The sequence below is a fragment of the Dermacentor andersoni genome, chromosome 3 (assembly GCF_023375885.2).
Source record: "Dermacentor andersoni chromosome 3, qqDerAnde1_hic_scaffold, whole genome shotgun sequence".
NCBI lineage: Eukaryota > Metazoa > Arthropoda > Arachnida > Ixodida > Ixodidae > Dermacentor > Dermacentor andersoni.
The window spans coordinates 21,300,527-21,316,902 of NC_092816.1; the positions used below are offsets into that span (position 1 = coordinate 21,300,527).

At 43.2% G+C, this 16,376-nt stretch overlaps 3 protein-coding genes across 5 annotated transcripts in view; 2 read left to right on the forward strand and 1 right to left on the reverse strand.

The window, feature by feature from the left end:
• Positions 1-2,843, forward strand: part of LOC126519129 (DNA damage-binding protein 2-like) — a 25,444-nt gene extending 22,601 nt beyond the window's left edge. The window contains exon 9 of the mRNA XM_050168739.3: positions 2,633-2,843. Within this exon, the coding sequence (XP_050024696.2) occupies positions 2,633-2,673 (41 nt within the window). The 3' untranslated portion in view covers positions 2,674-2,843. The remainder of the gene's footprint in view (positions 1-2,632) is intronic.
• On the reverse strand, positions 2,844-10,123 carry heix (UbiA prenyltransferase domain-containing heix). Of its 3 annotated transcripts, none has more exons than XM_050168748.3 (3): positions 9,857-10,123; positions 8,171-8,263; positions 2,844-4,079 (listed from the first exon to the last, which is right to left on the reverse strand). In XM_050168748.3, exons 1-3 carry the CDS (start codon positions 9,930-9,932, stop codon positions 3,166-3,168), a joined length of 1,083 nt encoding a protein of 360 aa, XP_050024705.1. In that variant the 5' UTR covers positions 9,933-10,123; the 3' UTR covers positions 2,844-3,165. The 3 variants fall into 3 exon arrangements, with proteins under 3 accessions (XP_050024705.1, XP_054921431.1, XP_054921434.2); XM_055065456.2 differs by lacking the exon at positions 9,857-10,123 and adding an exon at positions 9,525-9,721; XM_055065459.2 differs by lacking the exon at positions 9,857-10,123 and adding an exon at positions 9,320-9,476.
• Positions 10,124-12,758: 2,635 nt separating this feature from the next.
• LOC126519119 (peptidyl-prolyl cis-trans isomerase H) lies at positions 12,759-15,160 on the forward strand. Its single transcript, XM_050168731.3, has 7 exons — positions 12,759-12,933; positions 13,185-13,249; positions 13,305-13,373; positions 13,470-13,512; positions 13,736-13,828; positions 13,988-14,075; positions 14,137-15,160. The coding sequence occupies exons 1-7, from the start codon at positions 12,850-12,852 to the stop codon at positions 14,244-14,246; spliced, it is 552 nt and encodes a 183-aa protein (XP_050024688.1). The 5' UTR covers positions 12,759-12,849; the 3' UTR covers positions 14,247-15,160.
• Positions 15,161-16,376: the final 1,216 nt, after the last annotated feature.

The following is a 16,376-nucleotide window of genomic DNA, read 5'->3' on the forward strand; positions in this document are numbered from 1 at the left end:
TTGTTTGGAGGCCTTGCCACTTTACCCAATTCGTCAGGTGATGTTAGCTTGAACTTGCATATTTGTTCAACTTTGGTGAAGGGAGACGTCATTGTCAAATTATATAGGATGAGGGCAAAACACAGACGTTACAGCTTCGTTATCCTCCATTTATCCTTGCATTGCCTTCACAGTGAAATATTGTCTGGCCCATCCTTCATTTGTACTCATTGTTCAAGCATGACGCTACTAGCTTAATTACAAACAATAAAAATAGCTCTTTCTTAGCCAACTTGTGTGCACTGGCACTCATCCCGATGTTACAGAAAGCACCACAAATGGGGGAAATAACCACACTTTATGACTGTGTGCTCATTCAAACTCCTTAGTAATTAGCACTAATTTCTAGTAATTGGGTATATCACATATATGTACAGCCTACTGTCGTTACAACGGACCCTGATAATTCGACAAAAAACGTCGGTTTTATCCGAAGTCCGTAATATCTGAAACACCTCACTTCCGAAACTTTCATCGTGATGTCTAATGAACGTCCAAGGTAAAAAACAGAGTCGCAGTTTCGCCTGAAAGGCGAAGCATCGATTGCGATAGCAAATTAAGCAAGATAAACATGGCGGCAGCAGCAAGCAAATTGACCTTCGTGCTGTCTCTCGCTTCAACGTGAACTAAACGTCGAAACCTAGCGCATACGAAGCTACCGTCACTCGGAGCCCATTTTCCACATCGCAGATCGCTTTTAAGATACGGCGGGCAAGCACTTTGTGCACATCGCAGATTGCTTTAAAAATACGGCGGCTGCGCCGTATACAGCAGGGGCCAGAGTAGAACTCCCTCTCTCTTGTTTACCTCCCCCCCCCCCCCCCCCCCCCCCCCCCCCGTGCTTAGCGCGCGAGAGAAGACTGCGCGTTTCCGCCCCCCGCCTTCCTTCTTCGCGCGATATTGCGATATATAGATAAAATAGTTAAAACAAACTATGGCTGAAATATGGTCCTCTATATTCGAAAGTCAGTTGTACTTGGGTCTGTTGTAACGAGTGTAGACTGTATTGGCATTTGTCACTAGGCTCCTGTAACTGTTTCTTTGCGCTTCTTGTTGGTAGGCTAAGTTCTTCTTTAGTATTAAAGTGAAGTTTTAAAATGTTTTCATCTATAGTAAAGCTTTTGATATATAGTAAACATTTAGTTTGACTTCACAGGTTTATCGTCCTACTGTGCCAGTTTCCAGTCTGTTTCCAATTGGTGAAAGCCCACTTGTGCATGCCTTTTCCTAGTCATTATTTCATCAGCTCTGTCATATTGTTTGCAGTACTAAAGACCAACTCTACAAGGGAATTACACTTAAGCTAAATTGGTTTTTATAAATGAGTAGTACTATATACTATTTAAGCAATCTTGGCAAGGCTGCGGGGCTGGTAATTGTCTAATTTTCCTGCTAACCCTACTAACAGCCTTTAACTAGCACCTAAGCAGGCAATGCATGCATCTGGTGGTGAGAAGATAGAAGATATAACGCAATGGCCAGCACATCGCCACTAAGATTTTCAGCACGTCACTGACTCCACCCAACCTTGGAGGTCTAACAAAAGAGCCGTGCTAGTTCTCAATGTTCTGGGTTGTGCATCATTTCTGTTAGTATATCTCCTGTTTTGGCGCAAGAAAAAAAACAAGCTTTTGCAAGCTTGTTGCGACCTTCACACACATATTGCAAACAAAATTTTGCATGGTGACTGCTTTTATATTTACGCTATCTAAAACTTGGGGTTTTTCATTGCATTTGGCCTTAAAGCTAGACTAATTACTGAGGAAATGTGCTTTCAAAGGCAATGCAAAATACTTAGGTTGACAAGCTTTTTTCTCTTGAAATCATGCCCCTTGCACTGCTTTTTTGAAATATTACTGTATTTAGCCAGGAAGCAATGGTTGTTCAAAATATAAACCTTGGCAGCTGATCCAAAATGTGTGATATGGCCTCCTTGCATAGAATAACCAAAGCGGTGTTTAGAGCTTGCCTTGGTTTTTACAAAGGCCCTTTGTCATCCCTGTCCCAGGCTTTGTTGCAGCTGACTAGAAAACAAATTAAACACAAACAATTTGAATGTTGCATTCCCTCTGGGCTGCTAGTATACCTTTGCCTTTTCTTGCACCATATTGCAAGCTTTATAAATGGGCATCGTTGCAGGCATACAATTCAGAGGTCACAATTTCAACTCATTGCAATATTGCTTTGCAAGATAGCAGCATTGCCTGCACTTTACATGTGATGCGACAAACCATGATTGATGGTGTACTAAATATAAACTTTGTGCAATTGTCATTTCACTTGAAGGCATCTGCCAACTGTTCAAAACAGATTGACGCCCATCATGTATGCTTTAAAGAAGTATGGTTGAGATATTGTTACTCTGGGCCATTCAAGAGGCTGTTTTCATATGATATGAAAGCAACAATTAATGAGCGTTAGTGACGAGTAAGCTGGGCAGTAGTTAAAGGTAAACGTACATATGGTACCCCCAGTGTCTGCATGTGCATTTTCTCTAAGCACAATACAAAGAACAAAGAAATGCTTGTAACATTGTATCATGATATGCTCAAGTGCTGCAGTTCAGTAGAGCTGCTTTGTTACATCTTTTCAGGTTTCCACACAGTAATCTTCCAAGCATCATCGGAGGAGTGAACATCTCCTGCACGAAAATCCACCTCAGGGATAGCATTTTATCAATATTAAGCCATTTTTTTAAGTGTACAATTTTAACATAATGTAAATATCATACTTAATAATTCCCAGTGACACTGCATGTATAGTGTTTTATCACCATTTCTTTATAAAGGAAGCTTGAGATTGGATCGTGGCAATCCTATAAATTCATCTTTTTTTATTGTCCGCTGTAGAAAAAAAAAAGAAAAAGGGGAAAAAAGGAAGCTGCCAAACGAGGTGGCAGCAATGCCTATAAAAGTCACTTGAAAAGTCCTAAGGCCTAGTCCATTCAAAGGCAAAAAATCAATTGCACCATAGACTTGTGGTGGTGAAGAGGGAGGGCAACAGTACACTTTGATATGTTGCGTGCACACGCATTTTTTGTGGCCTGCAGTAGTCCAGAGGGGGCCACATTATGGGCTGAAGAGAGACTTGCACTCACTTAAAGAGTATCTGTGCCTCGTGCACCATTTAGTGCAGGCCTGGCAGATAGTCTGCCAGGACGACGGCCAGGATGTAGAAGAGGCCAAAGTAGATGTTGAGGCGCGCCGTATGTTGAGGCAGACGAGTTAGTCGTCCATCGCGAAACTGTCGTTCCAGGTTGAACGCACTGGGCAGTGTGATGAGCGGCAAGAGAAGCCAGCGCGAGCGAGCCGCAAGAAGCGCAAACAGCAAGTAGGGCACAAAAAGCAACAGCGCATAGAGCACATGAGATCCAGTGGGTCCCAACAAGAGAGCCAAAGTGACAGCGCCGGCACGAGCGTCTTGCTGCCTGTCACGGGCATTGTTGGCATGCAGGATTGCTTCCGTGTTCATGGCAAGCGGCATGGCATACCAGAGTGGTGCAGGATCCATCCGACCTGCTTGCGCTACGAACGAGTATAGCACACAAACGGGCCCAAAGGTCACAAGCACCAAAAGGTCCCCCAGTGCAATGTACTTGAGGCCGAGGCCACCGGTGTATAAAAAGGAGCTGGAGAGGCCACCAAAGTAGACGAGCGCCAAGTGCTCCATACGTGCTTCAGAGCAGCCTGTGAGCAGGATGAAGCCTACACAGCCAAGGGTGTACAGCAGAGCTCCCAGGTGGACAACTTCCCCCGGGGTGAGACGGCGGTCGACGAGAGTGCGGTCATCGCTGCTCGTGCGGCTGTCAACACCTCGCATATAGTCAAAGTAGGTGTTGACAACATTACCAGCTGCATGCACCGACAAGGCTGTCACACAACTGGCCACAAACACAAGCGGGCTGAAGTGGTGCACCACACGGTAGGCAAGGGCGGCCCCCAGCGCAACAGGGGCAAGAGAGGCACTGAAGGACCATGGCCGCAAGGCCAGCAGGTAGGCAGAGAGCCGAGACTTCCCTGCCATGGCCCTACTTGGCGCACCTGCATACAGAGCCCCCCCCAAAAAAAGACGGAAATAATATATGTGTAAACAATCCAGGGCAAAGAGAGCATGTGCTGAGAGGCTTGTGACAGTAAAACAACTGTCGTACTAGCAACCCAATTTTCTACAGAGTAAGGTAGGAGATGGTGGAGACATAAGGCAGATACAAAATAAGCTTCAGCAATATAACCAGTGAATAATGAGATTCTACTGCGTACACACTCTCCTTTGACTGAAGTTCTCCGTTTTCTGATTAATTTGATGGTAAAAAGAATGAATGGTTCGAATTCATATGAAAAGCTCAATATTTCAAGGCTCTCACAGTTGTGATCACATGACTGCCATGGCTACATTTGTGGCAAAAAAAGTTTGAGAGAAGCTGAAGGTGTCTGTCATGACAACAAAATCCTCGCACAACCTGCTCATCAAGCTGGGGTTCCTAAGAAAAACTCAATAATTAACAAAGCTAGTCTACTCTTCTGCACAATGTGTACCATCTCCTCGCTGTGCCCCATTCCACTGACTGCAGGTGCTAAGTCAATGGAATGATGAATCTTCAACGACCTTTGCGCTGACATGATGACTGCGTGCTTGACATTGTAGATGAGGAGAAGTGCTGTAAATTTATCAACAGCCAAGATTACTGCGCTACTATTTCAAAAAGGTAGACCCGCACCGTGCAGCAAGACATTCCTTACGACTTGCACTACATCAGCAATTCATTCCGGTGCTGCCCTCGGATTATGAACCACAACATTGACTTAGAACTCCCGGCAGCGTTTCATACATATTAGCAATTGCTTTACCACTGGTGCATTACACTACCTGGCCGGCAAGAGAGGTACCAATCAGATTATCAAGTTAAAGAAATCATTGAGACCCTAGTTTTCTGAAGGATGCATGCCAATGACTAGCTCCTCCTTTTGCATTATGTGCTGAGGCAACAGGCTTTTCCTGTATCAAGTGAGAAACATAGAGGTTTTTTGATGTTGCATTACGTAAATCCAAGAGTGCACTGCAACGACCGATTCCAACAGTGTTAAATTATGCACGCATATATTACAGTAATGGCAATAAAACATTTCTGCTATTGTAAATGTTGACTATAAGTAAAACAGATTTGTGCAGTTAATCTGTTATTATTGATATTTAATTATTTAATCAATGCTAATCTAAACTGTGAATAATGCTAAAAATGGCTAACATAAAAAGGTCAAAGAACTCCTAATTTTATTGCAAAAAGAAAGCTTCGATAAATTCCAATTTTTGTGGAAACTCGCATAATCACTTACAGAAATATTAATGCAATCATATTAGAATAAGGTTACATGAAAATATCTGAAGATCAGGATTCCAGGCTTCAAATATGTGGATAAACGAATTTTATTTATTTATTTGTCAGATACTGCTGGCTGCCTTTTGGAAGCCATGGCAGGAGTGGGTACATTGGTTTTATATAGAAGAATAAATTATACATTGCAATCATTCAAGTTGACAAAATTGATAACAATAATAGTACTGCATGCAAATACTGGGAAAGCAGATGTGACTGAACGACGATTGGAAGCGAGAACAAGAAAAGGTACTAAATCATTAGTACTGCACTAAGCTCGTACTCTCACGAAATGGAATTTTTTCTTTGGACAATACCGCAGGTACAAGAGCACCGAATAAAAAGTGTGAAAACATGTATCTGTTTGTAGCCATAAGCCAAGACACTACAGAGCTATTTTCAATGAAGATAATAAGACTCCCACAGTTAGCTGAAGCCATCAACAAAGGAAAAGGATAACAAACAATAGCTATTCAGGAACTAATACATGAGTATAGGATTAGATTCCTGGAACCTTTCCGCAAACAGTAGCAGAGAAGTACCTACGAAATAAATATTAGTGGCATGCATATGATGCAAGCTATATGCACAACGAATAAAAAAATATTCCAGTATCACAGGTAAGGTTGCACGTCAGGTGTGAAGGCATCGGCTGATAACCCAACTACGTCGCATAACGAGAAGAAAACACTGCTTTTGTTGTGTGTGACCCTAGGCAGTGGCTCTATCCAAAGCTCAGGCCATAAAATTTTGAAGTCAAAGCCAAACTACTATACTAAAAGATCTGTGCTCAATTGCCTTTGCTGACATAAGATAAAGATCCACACACCAGTACCGTGCAGCTTCAGTCGTGCACACTGTAACTTTACATGCATGCTAAACCTGTGCTTATCTTTAATAGTGAACAAAGGTTTCAAAAATTATAATCCCAGTTTTACTTGGACTGGCAGTTTTGCTTTGCAAACGATAACATATGACAGATGCACAAGAACACCTCCAACTGCAAGTGAGGGCGAGCAATGAGAACAAAGTGCCCCGCACCAATTCAGTAAAAGTTGTCAAAGACATTTTCATATGTGAACACTCAACTTTTGCACGGACAAGTACCAACCAAAAAGGCACAAGACTGTAATGGCCCGAAAGGGACCTCCAACTGCAAACAGCTTTATAATATGGCTCGTGATTCTCTGTAAAGGCCTTAACAAATTGTATTGCTGCAACTTTAATGGGCAACATTAAACTTGCTGGTGCAGGCCGGTTACATTAGCCAGTGTTCTGTGAATATGTCCCAATAGCTTGTTTTCCGTGGTGTTGCGAAAGAGCCACAAAGCTGTTTTGCTGCAGAGCGGATAAATGCAAGCAGCCTCTTCTACAGCATAAACGAAAAGCCTAAAACAAAAAGTGTATTTTTTATACCATGCCAAGGTGTAGTGAGGCTTAATGTCCCGTTGACCTTACATTCAGATGTGGCAGCGTGTTTAACAAATTGCGATTTTCCAGAAAAATGAATCTAAGCAATATAGAGTCGCATAACACCATTCAGCACCTGTAGGATATTAATGTTTGACAATGCATGGATGTGGCTGCCGTGTGTTGTGTAGGGGTGTGCGAATAGTGATGTTTTACGCCAAATTGAATGGAATACCTTTTGAATAAGTTTTAAATAATTAATAGCTATTATCACAATTAAATTCTGGGGCTTTACGAGCCAAAATCATGATTTCATTACAAGACACCTATGCCGTAGTGAGGGACTCCGTATTAGTTTTGTCCACCTTGGGTTCTTCAATGTGCACCCAATGCACAGTACACAGATGTTTTTGCACTTCAACCCCATCGAAATGCCATCGCCACAGCCAAGATTCCATCTAGCGCCATCTGTCTTAGTAGTGGAACACTATAGACACTACGCCACCACGGCAGGTATCGTGAGAATTAATATAAAACGACGTTCACATCCCAGCATTCTTAAAGTTAGCCAGTTTCTGATATTACATAGTATTTCTTGAACTGTTGTTTATTAAAACACAAATGAAGCATTAGGAGCAATCAAGTAGTTTCTTCACATTCACAGGGCTGTTGTAAAAATGTGAATGATTACTAAAAAAAAAAATTCTAGCATTTTACGTGTTAAAACCACGATCTGATTATGAGGCACGCCGTAGTGGGGGACTCCAGAAATTTGGACCATTTGGGGTTCTTTAACGTGCACCTAAATTAAGTACATGGGTGTTTTTGCATTTTGACCACATCAAAATGTGGCCGCTGTGGCCGGGATTCAATCCTGCGACCTCGTGCTTAGCAGCCGGACACCATAGCCACTAAGCAACCACTACAGGTTGTAAATGATCACTGTACAGCCTGTAAAGTATAGCTACGTAAGTGACGTAGCCTGCTCCTCTGCGCAAGTTCTCATGTTTTATATCTATACTATGCCCACGGGGGTGAGAACTTGCTGTACTTTTGCTAGAATGTTATGTTTATTTCTGTGCACTTGATGTTTTAAAATATTTGAATAGTATTCCATGAATATTTGCATTTATGAATAGTGACTATTCGATTCGATGACTGAATCAAATAGGACACCATTTAATTTATTTGAAAGTTTAGAATATTCGCACACTCCTAGTGTTATGCCTAATGTGCCAGAGTCACTAATTTGACGTCACTTGCAACAGCACCAAACTTGGAGACGTAGATGGACTGGCCTCCAGAGTCTATTAAAGAATGCCTTTCTGTTGAGTAAAATTTGCTTACCTGTAGATTCTTTGCTGGTGTCACTCATTTGAGCTTGATGGCTATGGTTGCATACTTCTTTCCAGTGTGCAGCTTGTAAAGAACGGCATGGAACTAGAGAAAGTGCACAAGGGTTACATTCCTGCTTGCACATACAGCAAGCATGTTGCAAGGCTGTAAATTTCACAGCACATTCATTGTAATCATATCAAATACAACTGCACCATGTTTATGCTTGAGCAGGCATGCGTTTCTATAGTTTTACTGCTGAATGATCTGCTTTGTTTGCAGGCAATTAGAATGCACTAGACTGTAACTGAGTAAATATAATATGGTGAATACTACATTGCAAACATGTATCTAGGTTCCACCAGTGACAAAAGTGAAATAAAGGTGTGTATGTACATACGTATATATATATATATATATATATATATATATATATATATATATATATATATATATATATATATATATATATATATATATATATATATATATATATATATATAGTAGGCAAAGAGGAATTCTTCAGGCTACCTTTCAAACGTAAAGAACTTGAGTGGTGCTACAAGGTAAACAGAACAAGTATTATACTTATATATATAGCACACAAGGCCTGCTACATTAACACAACAAAAACAAAGGGGAGGGGGGAATTCCCGTGTCAATGCCTACGAAATTTCAATCAATTGCCAGAGAAGGAAGTTGCTGACAAAAAAAAGTCTATTTATGATCTCGTTTTTCTTCTCCCCGACTGCGCCGTCAAACAATACGAATCGCTCATTTGCGCTTCTGCTCAGGAGTTTACAAAAATGTGCATCTCGAATAAGGTTGCCGTAACTGACGCGAGCTGGGTTCAAACATCATTTATCAGGACACATTCGTGTCGCGTACAAAGCAAGGTGGCCCACGCAATTGGTCTTTCAAGCGTTTTTCACAAATACATAGCCTGTATTCGACATCTTTTTTTAATTGATACAGCCGTGTTACACACATCCGCCCATAAACTGGGTCCCTACTTTCCCGCAAGGTCTCGGGCCAGTTAAATGAGGTATGCATGCACTATATATGTGCCGTCATTTCACTGGTTTCTAGTCGTACTTCGTGCGCTGTGATACTGCCGCAATAAAGAGCGAAAACCGCGGACTTGCAGCAATCTGTTGTCACCTGCAATCTGCTGGCTTCTCCGGTTTATGTTCGATACGGCACTACTGCAGTGCATGCCCACTGTGATCACTTAATAAGCGTACCGCCCTAAACCTTTGCACAGGCGGTGGGAGGTATTTTCGCACCCAAGACCATGCACGGAAATAGCTCAAAATATAGCCGTGTCATTTCCTCGCACTGCACGTTCAAGAGCGCTTGGAGTTACCTCCATGCACCAACAGCTTGCCTCTTGCGAAGCGTACGCCCTGTCCAAGGAGGCGCCTGCAGTCACTCGTCCGCGCCCAACTCAACTTCACGCGAAGCGACCTTTGCGGGCGACGCTTCTACTCAGGTGCGCGCGCGCTCTCGTACTCGTGACGTGACCAGCGGCTCGCAGGCGGCAAGCGCCGGTGCCGTGCACGTTGTTCAAGTGATCGATTATGCAGATAAAGTGTAGCACTTCTTGATACATCGCTGTTGCGGGTGAGGGGTCACTGACGCGAAGCCATTCACAGACTGCAAAGGTGCCAGCCCGGTGGACCCATCTGAAAGGCTTACCTTGCAGCGCATAGCCGCTACCGGTAGTCAGTGCTTGTGTCGGCAGGACCCCTGTCGCGCTCGGGATGTCCACCATTGGACGACCCGAAAATGTAACAGACAGCGGCACATGAGTGGGCAAACTGCTGTCCGCGCTACTACGCGCCGTTTGTCCGCTTAACCCGGACAGCGCCGGATAAAACGCACCCTGCAAGGAGGAGTTCGAGTCTGCCTGCAAACGCGGCGAACTCTCCGCGGCTTCCCGTCGCGCGACTATTTCCACGGAGGACGTCAGTTTTAATTTTTGAGGCAGTGACGTCATAATAAATCAACCGTGTTTCATCGCTTTTTCTTTTTAATAGTGGTCGGTTTTAGACCGCAAATGGCATGCGCCTGTCTAAGTAGTGGAGTTGGTGGAGTAGGTAACTATGCAAAGCATGCTTTCCTTCTACATGGTCCAACGCTTGGCGAGGGCGCAAACATTATCATAGTTGCTTAAGGTGAGCCGTGAGGCGGTGAGGGAATGATTACGTAATCATTATGTTCCGCATACTAATTGTGATATAAATATGCATTATTCAATCTAGTTGTGGTAATGCAGCAAGCAATAAAATAATAAACGACGTTAGCGCTTGTGCGAGTTGTCTGTTCATTGTAGGTATAGTGCAATATATACTGTAAAAATGTTCCTTCAGCTCCAGAAAACAAGACACATGCGATCGTTTTTGTTGCGTTCCATATTTAGCTGTGCTTACATTTCTTGTATACTTCGTTTGTTCACAAGCTTTTTCATATCTGTCCTGACGCACCTTAATTGTCCACTGGTGCGCAGTTTGCTCTGTTTTCGTCGCAAAGCTTGTCATATAGGTCATTGACTTAAAATGATAAGATCGTGACTGATCATAAGGTGGAATTTTTATCATGATGTGGAATTTTCTACCTTAGTGCTTCGTATACTACACTCTTAAAACTGTTGCACCCTTTGGGGTGTATATTTGTCCCACAACGATAATCATAATCTGCCCTGCTTGCGTTTCCTTTCTTGAAAACTCGGCGCTCGCTACTTTTCTGTCGAGAATGCTGCGTCACACTGATAACGCGCATGCCGTTCGTGACTGGGAAGTACCGGGCTCGCAACGTTAAAGAAAGGAAACGTGGGCAAGACAGATGACGATTATCGTTGTGGGACAAGATAAGCCCCGAAGGGCCTAATTTTTCTAAGAGTGTAAGAAAAGTTTACACTCTTCAGAGTGTATACTTGTCACACAACGATAATCGTCATCCGTCTTGCTCGCGTTTCCTTTCTTTAACGGGGCGAACCCGGTACTTTCCAGTAACGAACGGCATGCGCGTTATCAGCATGACAGCATTCCCGACAGGAAAGTAGCGGGCGCGGCGTTTTCAAGATAGGAAACGCAAGCAAGGCAGATGACGATTATCGTTGTGGGACAAATATACACCCCAAAGGGTGCAACCGTTTTAAGAGTATTAGATAAATATTACACCCTTTGGGGTGTATATCTGCCACACATCTATCTTGTCCGCCTTTCCTTAACGCGGCGAGCCCGGTACTTTCCAGTAACGAACGGCATGCGCGTTATCAGCATGACATAGCATTCCCGAAAGGAAAGTAGCGGGCGCGGCGTTTTCAAGAAAGGAAATGCGGGCAAGGTGTAAACTTTTCTTAGAGTGTACACTCTAAAAACAGTTTGCACCTTTTGGGGTGTATATTTGTCCCACAACAATAATCGTCATCTGCCTTGCTTGCGTTTCCTTTCTTTAAAACTCGGCGCTCGCTACTTTCCTGTCGAGAATGCTGCGTCACACTGATAACGCACATGCCGTTCGTGACTGGGAAGTACCGGGCTCGCAGCGTTAAAGAAAGGAAACGCGGGCAAGACAGATGACGATTATTGTTGTGGGACAAATATACACCCCGAAGGGTGCAACTGTTTTTAGAGTGTACACCCTTGAGCAAAACTTGCACCCTTTGGGTCGTATCTTGCCACACAACACTCTAAAAACAGTTGCACCCTTTGGGGTGTATATTTGCCACACAACGATAATCGTCATCTGTCTTGTCCGCATTTACTTTCTTTAACGCGGCGAGCGCGTTACTTCCCAGTAACGGACGGCATGCGCGTTATCAGCATGAGATAGCATTCCCGACAGGAAAGTAGCGGGCGCGGCGTTTTCAAGAAAGGAAACGCAAGCAAGGCAGATGACGATGATCGTTGAGTGGCAGAGATACACCCCAAGCGTGTACACTCTAAAAACAGTTGCACCCTTTGGGGTGTATATTTGTCCCACAACGATAATCGTCATCTGTCTTGCCCGCGTTTCCTTTCTTTAACGCTGCGAGCCCGGTACTTCCCAGTCACGAACGGCATGCACATTATCAGTGTGACGCAGCATTCTCGACAGGAAAGTAGCGAGTGCCGAGTTTTCAAGAAAGGAAACGCAAGCAAGGCAGATGACGATTATTGTTGTGGGACAAATATACACCCCAAATGGTGCAAACTGTTTTTAGAGTGTACTTTTGCCTAAGAGTGCAAGATAGATCCAAAAGGCGTACGTTTGGGATATTGAGGTGCTTTTTTACTCTTGGTTACACTATAGAGTGTCGCGCTAGTTGCTCTATTTGCACTGTGCTAGCCTAGAAAAAGGAATGAAACTTCCATGTGTATACGGGTTCTCAATCGTGCTGAGTGCATGTCCCTGACATGCGGTTAATGCGGTTATTTTTAGGACACTACGTGTGTAAGTACAGTTTCATCTAAAGGGAATCTGGAAATTGTGTCTTAGGTGCTACGTTTAGTAAATATTAGCTCCAATCTTTGTGCTCAGGTTATATAGCACTCTCAGTATATAGTGGTACATCGTCAAAGTCCGCACGTTTCCTTGTCGGGCGGGCAACCATGTGCCATCTCCATGACGTCAGCAGCGTCGTTTGTTGCAGCGGGCACGTTGGATTGCATTGCGGAGCCTCTATTTCTTGGTTGCATTAGTTAACAATGGCAAATTGGAATCAACTTCAACAACAGCTCAGGCATCCGAACAATCCTGTGGTGTTCTTTGATATTACCATCGGCTCTACGGTGCGTATACTTGCACGTTACACAATCTGCTGATGTTAGTTGCAAGTGGTCTGCTTCGTTGACGCGCTGCGGAAACTTTAAAATACATTTCAGTGAACGAAGATACTCGTACGAACATAATCAGCCAACATTACGGTGCCGTGCTTGCAGCTCCGCACGTGACTCCACATGAGAGCGTTTCTTCACCTGCCTGGCTTGGCGACAACTAACTCTGTTTCCCCCTCTCTCTCTCTCTCTCTAAAATTATTAAGGAGGTTGGGCGAATGAAAATGGAGCTTTTTGCCGACGTAGTTCCCAGGACCACGGAAAACTTCAGGTGATTTTTAATTGAAAATCGGCTTGCGACAGACACAGATGCATGCAATTTGCAGGCAATTTTGCACTGGAGAGTACAAGAAGGACAGCGTACCGATTGGCTACAAAGGCTCCACGTTTCATCGGTGAGCTCCCACTAGAGTGTACTAGAATACGCTCTAGCTCCTACGAGAAATGTAAATGCATCACTATACTTACGCCTTGTATATGTGTACACGTAGTGTCATCAAGGACTTCATGATCCAGGGAGGTGATTTTGTCAATGTAAGTCCTGATCATAACTGAAAGTTGAGCAATTTAGTAGGAATTCGTGGTACAAAAAGACAGGCATGCAAACAGGGACACAATTAGAACGAACAGGAGAGAACGGCATTTGCATTGTACTTGGTCTAGTTGTGTCCGTGTTTGCATGCTGCCTTTTCACACCATAAAAGTCCTGCCTACTTTCAGTTTTGTAAAGTGCTAACCTTCAGCCCTTTCGTCCCAGGGTGACGGTATGGGATTGACAAGTATATATGGTGGCGCCTTCCCCGACGAGAACTTCCAGATGAAGCATGACGCCGCTGGCTTGCTGTCCATGGTATAATGCTTATGCTGCCAAGTCTCGTACAGGCAGAAGTTCCCTGTTTTAATGCACGTCTTTCATACAACACTGTGCTATTGCTAAACACCAAGGCTCAGTGTCAGCCAAACAGCACTGCCAGAGTTTCATGCTTGTTACATTTGCTTTTTCATGCAGGCCAACAGTGGCAAAGATACCAATGGCTGCCAGTTTTTCATTACATGTGCACGATGCGACTTTCTAGATGGGAAACATGTTGTGTTTGGTAAGCACAAAAAGGTGGCCTTCTTTACAATGCAAAACTAACTTTTGTATTCTTGGTGCAGGTCGTATCCTTGATGGTTTACTGGTCATGCGGAAGATTGAAAATGTTCCCATTGGACCCAACAACAAGCCGAAAATTCCTGTTATCATCTCACAGTGTGGTGAAATGTAAACTTGTGCTGGTTGGGACATGTAAATACATCTTCAAGCCCTGTGGCACACAAAGCTTGCAAAAGTGTGTCGTTCCAAGGCTGAAGAGGAGGACCCTGCACTGGAACACATGCTTGTATACATAGATCAGTGAGAAAAGCAGTAGCTGTTCCAGTGTATGACCACTCTCTTACTGTGGTTATTAATGCGTGTTGGACTTGGAGAAGGAGCTTCTGAAACGGGAACAACGCAGTGTGATGAAAAAACTTGCAGTTTCATATTGTGTTTGCAAAATGCACCAGTTGTCTCCTTGCAGCACTGCATGTTTTTTTGCTGCGAATGGCAAGCTAAAATATACAAAGATTCTTTTGGAACAATATTTGAGTCATTCTTGGTTCATCAGTCAAACGCTTTCTTGCTGCTTCATGTATGGCATTTTCTGTTATTTTTGTGATTGCATTCAGCTAGTTTTAAGCAAATCGGTGTTTGTTACTGGCAGCCTTCAATTTTTTTGTTTATTCACATTTGCAAATAATGATGATGAAATACCTGCTGCGAGCCTTAGCACTCACCACAGTGACTCATTTTCTGTGATATTCAGCTGCTAAATCAGAATGCGAAATTTTGTGTTTCGTTTTCGGACTGCTGCAGCCAGGCACGGGCAAACACAAGATTGTGGGCTTCATTTTGGCTGCTACAGCCGTGTTTCAATGGAAGTAGAACGAAAAAAAAAAAGGCTTGTGTACTTCGATTTCGGTTCACAATAATGAGTCCTTGCATTGTTTGGGAACATTAAATCCAAATAAATCAGCCATATTTTTCAACGTAAAGGCCATATCCAATGCAGTCTTCAATGTGCATTGAGGTGCTAGACAAAAGGGGAGGAAGATAGTGTGGGTGTTGGAGTAATAAACAATGACAGCATTGTTGTTTCTTCTCGTTTGTCCTGCCTCCCTTGCTTTTTAATTTTTTTCAAGTGCTCTAAACAACTCGCGCAGCTTCAGCCTGGTACAGTCATGCCTCGTTACAATATAGTTACAGCCAGAACGAAAATGCCTTTGTTATATCCAATATTTGTTATAAGTGTGTATTTATTACATGCTGATATAGGTGAGAAGCATGTTGAGACTTAGATTATATAATTTGTCGTTACATTGAGGCTTGACTGTATTGTGCATTAAAACTGGTATTATGCATCGGTTAAGAATTTGACATTTATGCTTTGCACCCGATGTGACAAGCCGGCATGTTTCCATGTTCGGCTGTAGTGCTTCACATTCACTGTGCCTTTTTCCTTGGCTACCATCATTTTGCATAGTTTTCTAAAGAGTGGCTTGTAGATGAGCTAGTTGATTTTGGATCATGATGAATGTCTTACATTATGAAGAAGATAAAGGATAAGTTATTAAAGAAGGCAGCGTGTGCAGGACCCTGCACCGACATTTCCTTTAAGTAAAATTACCAGCTGCAACTGCAAGACATGGACTTACATCTTCAGGTATTTGCATCATAAAGTTTCTTACAATAGAGGGAATTGTGGTGCTAGTGTCTACGGCAGCTGCAGGAGGCCAGTTCAGCCAGCATGGAAATGATGGTACTAGGTACATGGATTTGCCTAAACTTCATCCTTCTGGCTTTAAATGGCTTCGCGGCTTAGCAAAGTGATCATTTTTAGTAAAGTTCCGCATTATAAATAATGCAATAAACATTAAGATTGTCCGACGCAAGGATTCAAACGCAGGACCTCTAGCACGGAAGCCCAATATTGAAACCATTACGTCACAGATGCATGGACAAGCGTAACCATTGCAGTGAGCAATTATACATGCTTGCAGAGTCTTATTACCTTCTGCATTAAAAGAAGTATAAATTGCTTTGAAATTTAAGCCAATTTAGGTCCAGACAAAGCGTAATAAGCCTAGCCACAAGAATGTCTGAAGCCCCAAGCACGAAGATGGGACAACTTCATGTGCTACCCATCATTCCCATGGCAGCTGAATGATCGCAGCACCAGAGTTCCCTCTAGTAATTGTAGGAAACTCCGATTTTCATGGCATTCATGACGAGTAATTGCAGCACAGCAGATTGTTTTCTGCTAACAACTGGGTGAGCAAAGCGGTGAAGCCCAGCTCGAACTACTGGCAGTTCATCA

Excerpts from the sequence above, each read along its gene's own strand:
- heix (XM_050168748.3), bottom strand. The coding sequence starts at position 9,932 with ATGGTGGACATCCCGAGCGCGACAGGGGTCCTGCCGACACAAGCACTG. Across the intron at positions 8,264-9,856 it reads TAGCGGCTATGCGCTGCAAG|TTCCATGCCGTTCTTTACAA; the intron begins GTAAGCCTTTCA and ends CACTTTCTCTAG. Across the intron at positions 4,080-8,170 it reads CACCAGCAAAGAATCTACAG|GTGCGCCAAGTAGGGCCATG; the intron begins GTAAGCAAATTT and ends CTCTGTATGCAG.
- LOC126519119 (XM_050168731.3), top strand. The coding sequence starts at position 12,850 with ATGGCAAATTGGAATCAACTTCAACAACAGCTCAGGCATCCGAACAAT. Across the intron at positions 12,934-13,184 it reads ATATTACCATCGGCTCTACG|GAGGTTGGGCGAATGAAAAT; the intron begins GTGCGTATACTT and ends AAAATTATTAAG. Across the intron at positions 13,374-13,469 it reads AAAGGCTCCACGTTTCATCG|TGTCATCAAGGACTTCATGA; the intron begins GTGAGCTCCCAC and ends GTGTACACGTAG.